A 10,402-nucleotide genomic window follows, 5' to 3' on the forward strand; every position below is an offset into this window, starting at 1 on the left:
AAATATGGGAGTATGCTGGTGTCTAGGGTCCCACTGTCATACAGCCGCGATGTGCGGCGCACGCAATAGTTAGACAGTGTCTAGAGAATACAAAGTGGACTTTAATTGCATTATGTTTCGTATAATATTTTCTTTTCAAACAATAATAAACATGTCATGTTTATAACATCTTTGAGAAAAATGCTGCTTGCGAAGGAGTGTGCCCCAATTCAATCAACGTTATGAATGTCTCTCGTGCAATATAGCTGAAATCTTAGGGATTGCGGACTACGATAAATTATTGTGGCTATGGGATCCTAATTTTCTTTACATACATTGCTTCATCTATAGTGAAAACCACCTATTCTAAAGTAGCATAAATTCAAATCTAATAAAATGCTACATATAAGTTTAATAGTCGAATTTTGACTCTTGATCAAGCATAATAAATTTAATATGTTGATTTTACTATGTTTGAAACTTATCACCAAAGAAAAAAATGAGCATATTCCACTAAAATTTTCTAAGATTATACTCCCATCCATTGTAAGAATGCAATTCAAAACCTAATGATTGTCGCATTTATAAAATATTATGTCTTGCATTTAATAAGCTTGATAGAATTATAAGATATGATACAAACTTGATGTAGTATAGCTTAAGATTTTCTTATATTGACTAGCACGAAGTGATGTATGTACATCATTCCAAATAAAACCAACAACTTACTTCTTGTTAAATACAAACAAGAAGAAACGATTGAATCCAAATGACAGTATGGGTAATCAAATATATATATATATGAAGAAAGTAGCCAGAATTTGTGCCACGCAAAATTAACAAGCAAATGTGGCTTAACAACTATAATGAGATATTTACAGACCAGCCATCAAAAGTATTGAATATAACATTTTGCCCACCCAAATTTTAAATATAACATTTTAACCACAAAAAAATTTCACTCAAAAGACTTCACTAGTGGGAAAAAGTGGGTGGTTGAAATGTTATATTTAAGTTTGGACGGTTAAAATGTTATATTCAATACCCCTAAATTTTTTAATTGTGTCAAATTTGAACAAAATTAAGAATACTTAAAACCCGAGAACAAATACAAAGAGGACATTAGATGAAAACAAAATGAGTACTAGAGTAGAAATTCACACCTCACATTATCATAATTCATAAGAGGATGAATTCCTCAGAAATAGGCTATTGCACTAAAAAAATCACAAATGCATTTAAAATTGAAAGCAAAAAACCTATATTTAATCGAGAAAAATATCTCAAACCATGGTGGTTACGATTGGGGGTTACGATCGTGGTTACGATTGGCTCTAGTTTAGCGAAATTTAACTCCAAATAATAATAAAAGAAATTCAACATGGTTTCATCCAAAACTAAAATCTAAGGAATAGAAACAGAAGCCTGACAAAAATCTGAATTTGCAAAAGATAATCAGGTGGACATTTGCGCAAAACCCCGCAAGTAGTGGCGCCCAACTAGCCCTCAATTAAGAACCTTTGAATGGAAAAAAAAAATGATAGCTGAATAATGATAAATAACGGCTAAAACAACTGAATTTGTTACATTTTCATGGGCAGAATAAACATTGCAGAAAACTAAAAGATGAAATTGCAGCTGAATGAGACCTATGACAAATGCCGGCACATGTTTCTCCATTTATCCTTCAAATCAATCTGTTCCAATACAAAAACAAAAAAAATAAAATAAAATAAAATAAGACAAAATAAAATAAGATAAAACAATTGTGTAAAAGTAGCTCATGCATCTAGTGCCGAAAAAGAGAAAAAAGAAGGTTGTTCAACATCCTACCTCCGTTCTCTCTTGAAATATTTCAGAATAACGGTTCAGAATTAATTTCCAGTTTCCTTTGCCATACCTTTGTTCACAAAAGAAGAGAGAAATTTCATAAATAAAACCATAAAGAATAGCACAGCATCTCAACTTGCTCAGTGAAGAGCAAATGAAGCAGAAAGAGGAAAAAATGTGAAATCAACAAAGAGCCTTGTCATTTTCAGATAAATACAGAAAGAACAATCGTGTAAAATTATCAATTTTGGTATCAGCTTGATACATACTTTGCTACAGCCTCCCTCAATGTCTGTTCTTCTTGTGGAGTCCATCTCTTAACAGCTCTCCTTCTGACAAACTTTCCTCTATCAAAGCCAGTTCTCCTCGACATTGGACTGGACAAATGAGCTTTTTCTTTACGAGATGATGACTCCAGGGAATCATCGGTCCACTGAATAAATGAAACATAAGAATAATTGCATTCAAAAGTTGCTGCAAAAAGTATTAGTTCTGTAAGGCTTGCAAATTCAAGAATTATGCCAAAAGATAATTTAAGGGCATCATGCATAATAACACTTTTTGGATGTCAAATTAAACAAGCTGATTAATATATATATATATATATATATTATATATATATATTAAAATTGAGGAACAAGGAAATATTTGGAATATATGGGGCTTTAAATGCCTTCAAGTGTAATTAAAAAAACAGCTTATCCAATATTATAAAGCTGAAATGCTACTCAAGTGACTAGGATTATAAAGGAGTAAAGTGTCAAAATAGTCTCCTGACTAAATCAATGGGAACATTTTAGCCCCAGAGTATAAAATTGTCAAATTAAACCGCAAACTCTTTAAATTAAGGCTGAAATAACCCATCGTGGAGACTATTTCAGCTCATATTAAAAGAGTATGTAGACTAAATTGACACTTTTTTGACTCGGGATTGAAATGGTCCCACTACAAAGACTCAAAGGATTGTATTGACACTTTTCTCGGTTATAAATACTGAACGTTTTGCAAATGAGAGTAAGGATAAATGAAGAAAAATAAAGTCAAATAGAATGAGGATTTTAAAGCAGATCCAAGAGATATTATTATTATTATTTTTATTAAGGAAAGCTAAGGAAATCCTATGAAAAAGATCAAATATCCAATAGACTTTCAGGTCTTTTTAGCAGCAGCTAAAGAACATATAATTAAATTGATCATATGGCAATTAAAAAGGGTTGAATCAAATGGCAAAGCAGAACAACAATTTTATGATGAATGGTTCGTAAAACATAATATCATTGTCAGCTATCATTGTTCGTAAAACAATTTTATGATGAATGGTTCGTAAAACAATATTTGAGGCCGAACATAACTATCCCTCTACATATTTTCTTTCAGAAGGTATGTTGTGTCAGCTCTAGCTTTTGCAGATCCTTTTTATAATACCTAGTCAAATACCCTACGGTATATCCCATTTCTTCGTAATTCTATCATATTAATTTCATCTCCCACCCTTTTACTGCATTTTCTAGTTCCATTAACTCCTAATTTATGGGAAAAAAAAACAGAAGAATTAATTCAATATTTTGTCCATTTAAAATAGAATTTAGAAAAAATGAGAACAGAGAGAAGTAGTTGCAAATACTACATTAATCGAGAGCAACTATACAATGGTAAAATAGAATAATACTCTTCCTTACCTCAATTACACAAATAGCCAACTAATATAGGTGGAGAAATAAACCTATACATAACCTTTTCTGACACTTGTACAGGTGATGTGGTCAGTAACCCCCCGGCAAGGTGAGGGGTCTTTGAAGAACCTTCAGCTTGAGTCGAATTGACTGGAATTGGCGTTTGGGTAGAATCTTGGTAAGTATATCTGTTGTTTAGTCCTTGGACTAGATGTGCTTAAGAGTGATAGTGTTGCTGTTGATATGATCCCTTAGAAAATAATGATCTATCTCAATATGTTTGGTCCTCGCATGAAAAATTGGGTTCTTGGCTAATGAGATCGCTAATACATTGTCACAATAAAAAGGAGTAGGTTCTAATGTAAGAACGCTGAATTCTTCTATGAGACAACTTACCCAAATGATATTAGTGGTAGTGGTGGCTAAGGCACAATATTCAACTTCACATGAGGCACAAGCAATCGTTGATTGTTTCTTTAAGGTCCAGGAGATAGGAGTATCTTCTTTCTTTCGAGGAGAAAGGAGTATATCCGAGAAATAAGCACACTCCTATTATGGATTTCCTATATGCCTGTTCTCCGACCTAATTCGCATCACCATAGACAAGTAGTTGCAAGTTTCCCGGACTTAGTTGTAAGCCAAAATGAATTGTGTTCTTGAGATATCGAAGAAGATGCGTGAGATATACATAATGAGCCTCAGTAGGCATATGCATGTGTTGGCACAGGTGATTCACCGCATAGGCTATGTCTGGTTTGGTTACGGTCAGGTATTGGAGTGAGCACGTGAGTTGATGATATAGCTTAGTATTGTGAAACAGGGGGCTGTTTGCAGCATATTTGGTTCGGTTTGGGCAAAGGAGTTTGAATCGAGTGGCAATCCTGCATTCTAGCATTGTAGAGAATTTGTGTTGCATACCTTTGTTGGCTTAGAAAGTAGGTGCAGTCCTCCCTATGAGTTTCAATGCCGAGAAATAGCTCATTGGGCCAAGGTGCTTGAGCTGAAACTGAGTTACGAGATCTGTATGTAGCTGAGAAATTTGTTGGGAGTTGTTGCCAGTGATGAGGATATCATCCACACATATAGGAACAAAGACACGATCGTTGGTTTGAGCCTAAATAAGGCTGACAACGTGGAAAATCATTGACATGTAGTTTGTTTTAGACCATAAAGAGATTTCATCAATAAGCAAAAATGATGTGGAAACTGAGAATCATGAAATCTCAGTGGTTCTCATATAAACGGTTTTGTTTAGTGTGCCATTGAGGAAGGCATCCGAGATATCAATTTGAAGCACCGGCCAATTTTGATGAAGAGCTATAGTCAGAAGGATGCAAATTGTGGGCATTTTAGCTATAGGGCAAAATGTCTCCAAATAAATGATGTCATATTCTTTTCGGTTGCATTGGGCTATAAGGCGAGCCTTATATTTAGTTACTTCCACCTTGGAGTTTACTTTGGTAGTATAAGTCCATCGTGATCCAAGAATGACTTGATTGGGTGGTTTAGGAACTAGAATCCATATGTGTTTGCGCTGAAGAGCTTCGAATTCTGCAGCAATGGCTTGCCGCCAATTAAAATCCTTGGACGCTTGAGTGTATGAGGTAAAATCGAGAGGATGGTCAAGTTGGTGGCTGAGATTTTATTTGTGTATCGGTTTGAGGTGGCCTATTTGTAACCTGGTGCGCATAGGGTGAAGCTTCGGTTTATTTGTTGGAGGTGTTGACTGTGTTGAGTCTGAGGGAATGGGTGGAGTATTGAGAGGAAGATTGGTGGCATTGGAATTTTGTGAAGGAAGGGGACTAGCAATGTCTGAGGTGCTGTTGGAGTTAGATGGAGATAGGTTTTGTGATGGAGTGAGGTATACAGTGCGTCGGAGAAGAAAGGGTGGTATGGTTGAGAATGAAGGCTGTGTTGTTTTGGGAGTTGAAAAAGATTTGTCTTTATATGGAAAGTGATGTTCCACAAACACCATGTGGCGAGAGATGATGACTTTGTTTGTAGGAGGATGGAAGCATTTGTAGCCCTTTATTGTATGGAGTAATGACGAAAAACACATTGAATTGATGTTGGTTCAAGTTTATGGGTTGTTTGTAGTCTTGTCCACGGGTAGCAAGCGCAACCAAACACCTTGAGATGAGTGTATGATGGTGGGAATTTATGTAGGTGTTCATATGTTGAGATGCAGTGTATGGTTTTTGTGTGCATTCGGTTAATGAGATAGTGGTTTGTAGTGCATCAATCCAGAATTTATGTGGAAGTTGAGCTTGATGGAGAAGCGCACGAGTTGTTTCGATAACGAGTCTATGTTTCCATTCAACGATGTCATTTTGCTCGGGTGTATATGGGCATGAAAATTGATGACAGATGCAAAGTTTGATGAGAAACATATTTAATTGATTGTTGTTGTATTCTCGTTCGTCATCGGAGCGAAATTTTTTTATTTTGTTATTAAATTAGTGTTGGAGAAGAGTGATAAAATTTTGGGTTATTTGGGATGTTTCCGATTTGTGACACATAGGGAACACCCAACAAAATTTCAAGAAATTATGAACAAAAGCTATATAATATTTATATCCTTGATAAGAAGTATTTGGGAATGGATCCCATACATCACTATCAATGAGTTCAAGTAATTTGTATTTATCTCCTATACTACATACAAAGGATAATTTGTGACTCCTGGTAAGGTGGCATGTTGGGCAAGATATGGAGCTGGATGGAGTGAGAGTGGACTTGCGGTTGAAAATGTTTGCGATGATTTCCGTATGCGGATGCCCCAAACGTCAATGCCGCAACTCAACTTGCTGAAATTTAGAAAGGGAAGTAGTAAATGCTTATGGTATATAGGTAGATGATGAAGTGGAGTAGAGACTATTGTTATTTGGACTGTGGAGGAGCTTCTGGAGAGCCTGTGGGTCATAAATGACAAATCCATAAGGGTCAAAAGAAATAGCAAATTTGTCTTTAATTAGATGATGAATACATATAAGGTTAGGAGCAAGTTATAGAGTATGATGAATTTGTGAGAGTTTGAGCTTACGTTGAAGACTTGGATTTGTACACTTGGATTGTTTCCGACCAACACTTGTTCATTTCCGGTGTATGAAACTGCTTGAGGAATCTAATTAAGATCAGTTGTGAAGTGAGTCGTAGCCCCTGAATCTAATACCCAAACCGTGGAGACTGCATTGAGAGCACGATTTGTATTTATTGAGGTATAATTGAGGTTTTTCCTATGCCAACAAGAAAAGGCTGATTGCCCAATTTTATAGCAGATTTGGGACTTGGATTTGTACACTTGGATTGTTTCCGACCAACACTTGTTCATTTCCGGTGTATGAAACTGCTTGAGGAATCTAATTAAGATCAGTTGTGAAGCGAGTCGTAGCCCCTGAATCTAATACCCAAACCGTGGAGACTGCATTGAGACCCCCCCCCCCCCCCGCTCTGCCAGAAAAGCCTTTGAGTTGATTGCTGGTGTTTGCCTCTGCCTCTTGAGGTTGGATATTATCGTTGTTGATGTTGATTTCTTCAGTGCACAGTAAGGCATAAAGATAATCAAGAGCTATCGGATGAAGAGAGGTTTGGATAGCTCTCTTGAACGCATTGTAAGCAGGCGGCAATCCATTAACCGGTAGATGTTATGTGATCAACCAGAGAGCGAATCTCCATTAGGTATTGTGACAATAGACGATCCTTCATCGAGATGTTATGGAGTTTGTTTTTCAGCTGAATAACCCGTGAACGGTTTGTTGGTTGTAGCCGACGCTCCAATGTGGCCCAAATTTTTGTTGTGGTTTTGGGATGGAGAATGTGAGGAAGAACGAATGGGGGAGGTCTATTGATACCACTGAGAAACCCTTCAAGCCCATTTGCGGAGACGAGTTTGAGGATATGAGCTCTCCAAAGATGATAAGTTTCAAGGGTAAAGAGACCATGTGAGAATTGTTTGAGTTGAGTTGCATGAAACTTTAGGGAGGGAGGAATATTTAGGTTTTGGGTAGGTAGTAAGGAGGATTGGGATTCGGATGTTGTTGATTCATCCATTGTGAGAGAGATAAAGGAAGATTAGAAAGCTTAAAAATGCAGTAGGAGGGCTTACCAGGGCTCGTGACTAAGATGAGAAGAGCTCCCGTGATGAGGAGGGCCGACAAAGCAGCTTTGCCCATTAAGGCTCTGATACCATGAGAATAAAGAGAAGAAGCAGTCGCAGGAACTACATTATCTGAGAGCAACTATACAATGGTAAAATAGAATAATACTCTTCCTTATCTCCACTACACAAATAGCCAGCTAATATAGGAGATGGAGAAATAAACCTATACATATTTTTCACACTGGGTGTGGGTTTTATGTTGGGACTGCTGGTAGTGGTGATTTGGACAGTACTGGAAGTGGTGATGTGGTCAATAAGAGCATAAAAGAATCTCAAACTTAAATGACAATAAGAAAAGAGATAGGTAGACCAATATTAATATAACAGAAGCTGAACAAAAGGATATTGCCAAGGTAGTATAAGCACCAATTGCGGCACATAAAGATAATTAAGAAAAAATGGTTCATCAAATCAATAAAAAAAATAGAATTAAGGCATGAATGTGCTTTGTTGCCAACGACCAATCAAAATTTTCTAAAGCTTGATCAATCTTTAAATTGATCAAAAAGCTTACAGGATAGCCATGATGTCTGAATCACTTTTGAGATACATTAGATAATAAAAAGGGAAATCTATTCAACCTATTATTTATTAAACACCAAATGAATTATAATAAAATTATATTTGTAGTTTTACATGCACTTTATACGTCATCAGTGTTACACACTTGCATAATTGATGTTTATTAAGCTTGATTCCTCTAAATTTGATCACTAATATCTTATAGAAATAACCACAAAAAAAAAAAAAAAAATCAATCCTGTCTTACGTATATATACACCCATAAATAAATGCACTTCAGGAATGCGTACATGGTCCAGAGAAATGCATAAATGTAGCAAGCCCTGAATTTTTAAACCTGACTTAAACGTATATACGCCTAAGTCATTCCACCATAATCAAGAAGAGTGACGGGTCCTTTTGGTTTATTTTAGCAACAAGGAGATGGAGTGCAAGAGTGGAAAGGAAGAGATTATAAGAACATGAGATTGGAGTCACGCTGAAATTGCAAACAACCCTTACAGAGACGTAAAAAGAACTCATCGATAGGTCATTGTTGACCTCACTTTTGGTTGAGGCCTAGTTTCTCCTTTTTTTTACAATCTAGAATCTAGCCATAGGACTTTTCTGTCGACTATTCCTACAAAACTAGAGAAGGAACCCTCCACGTTAGAAATTCCGAGTTTTTCTTCTCTCGATTTGAAGTTCCGCATAGTAGTTTTGGCCTCTAGCACTTAGTAGGTGGGGCTACTGTGAAGAAGCTCAAAGAGAATCCCTAAAGAACTGTTGGCCTTAGGATTGGTTGTACGCGTTTACCTGGCATCGTCGCTCCGCACCGTCTTGTTTAATTGAGCTCGAGCCGAGTTTTTGACGTGATTCGGATCGTGATGCGTTTTTATCCCGATCGTCGAGGAGGTTGCTTAAACAACTTCGGTTGACGAAACGAACTGCGCCCACGCGTCCGAAATGTCGATTTTGCATAAGGGGACGTTCGTTTCACTACGAAAACGTGTCTGGGAAAAGATACACATTTAAGTGTTAATTATAATAATAAATAATATATTATTATTATTATTAACTTATATTAATCCCTAACCTAATTTTATTTTTCTTCCCCTCCCTTCTTCTGTGTCTCGATCCCGTGGGCCTTAGGGTTGGCTCGTTTGGTCGTCTGGTCCGCTCCCTCTTCGTGCCATTGGAACAGCTCGTTCCCGCGTTCGCCTCTGGCACGCCCGACCGTAGCGCAGACTCTCCATTCCTTATCGGATCTCATCCTCTACCTCTCTCGCACGCCCATATGGGGAGTCTGCTCCTCCCGTATCCTCGAGCCGAATACGACCCTTCGATCACTTCTTCTCTTTCTCTCGTCTATATAGGACTCGACTTAGAGCATTAAAAAAAAATCTCTGAGGAAGGGAAAACTCTGCCAAATTTCTTTCTCACTTTCTTTTTTAATTCATAGTGCTTGGGTTGGCTTCCTCTTGTTGTTGGAAATGAGTTTGAGTTGGGCAGTATTTTTCTAAAACTTTTGTGTTGGATTCTGCTTTAAAGAGGTACTCCTCCCCTCCTCTGTGCCTTGCTCCCTTTCGGTTTCTCTCAGTTAGGCTGTTGGGAATAGTTTTCTTTGCATGGTACAACATGCTAGTCTGGTATTGCACCTATATTTTAAAATATTTGTTACTTGACCATCTAGAAATGAAAATGTGAGCATGTTCTAGGAGTTAGATTTGATTACTTGCTTAAAATGGTGAAATTATGGCATGTTTCTATTTACTGTGGCATGTTTCTATTGAAAGCAATTAGGAGGGTTGAAACATGGCTTTGAGACAATGTTAGCTCCTCTTACAAGCATATTAGGATATGTATCATGAAGCTTTTCATGTATTCTAATCTAGCATGGAATATTAGAAAGTTTATTTGGTCTTCTCGGTATGTGTGAAAGGCTCGGTTTTGGCATCTTATAATTCTTTTTGGCTTGAAAAAAATGCATGCTATGAAGAACTTTACCTTGATTTGGAAAAGTTCTATAGTTGTTCTTATTTGAAATACGTGGTGGCCCTATGTTTTTGATGTTTCAATGGCATGAGGATGTTTTCTAGCCTTTGTTGTAGCCTGGTTTTGAGCCTTAGTTGCGGTTCGGTTTGGTTCTTATTAGTCCTCGGTTTGCACCATTGAAGCAAGGGATATTGACGGGATATTGATTTCATCGAGGCCTTTGGCTTTGGTTTTAGTTGAGGTTTTGTCCTAATGATTTGAGTTC

The 10,402-nt window shown here is 37.0% G+C and overlaps 1 protein-coding gene across 1 annotated transcript in view; it reads right to left on the reverse strand.

Annotated features, from left to right (window-relative positions):
* Nucleotides 1–1,271: 1,271 nt before the first annotated feature.
* The window catches only part of LOC110021369, a 30,639-nt gene continuing 21,508 nt past the window's right edge, over nt 1,272–10,402 (reverse strand). Inside the window, exons 3-5 of the mRNA XM_020719838.1 lie at nt 2,079–2,242; nt 1,813–1,879; nt 1,272–1,676 (exon numbers count right to left, since the gene is read on the reverse strand). Of these exons, the coding sequence (XP_020575497.1) occupies nt 1,629–1,676; nt 1,813–1,879; nt 2,079–2,242 (279 nt within the window). The 3' untranslated portion in view covers nt 1,272–1,628. The remainder of the gene's footprint in view (nt 1,677–1,812; nt 1,880–2,078; nt 2,243–10,402) is intronic.

Source organism: Phalaenopsis equestris, unplaced genomic scaffold, assembly GCF_001263595.1.
Source record: "Phalaenopsis equestris unplaced genomic scaffold, ASM126359v1 Scaffold000134, whole genome shotgun sequence".
NCBI lineage: Eukaryota > Viridiplantae > Streptophyta > Magnoliopsida > Asparagales > Orchidaceae > Phalaenopsis > Phalaenopsis equestris.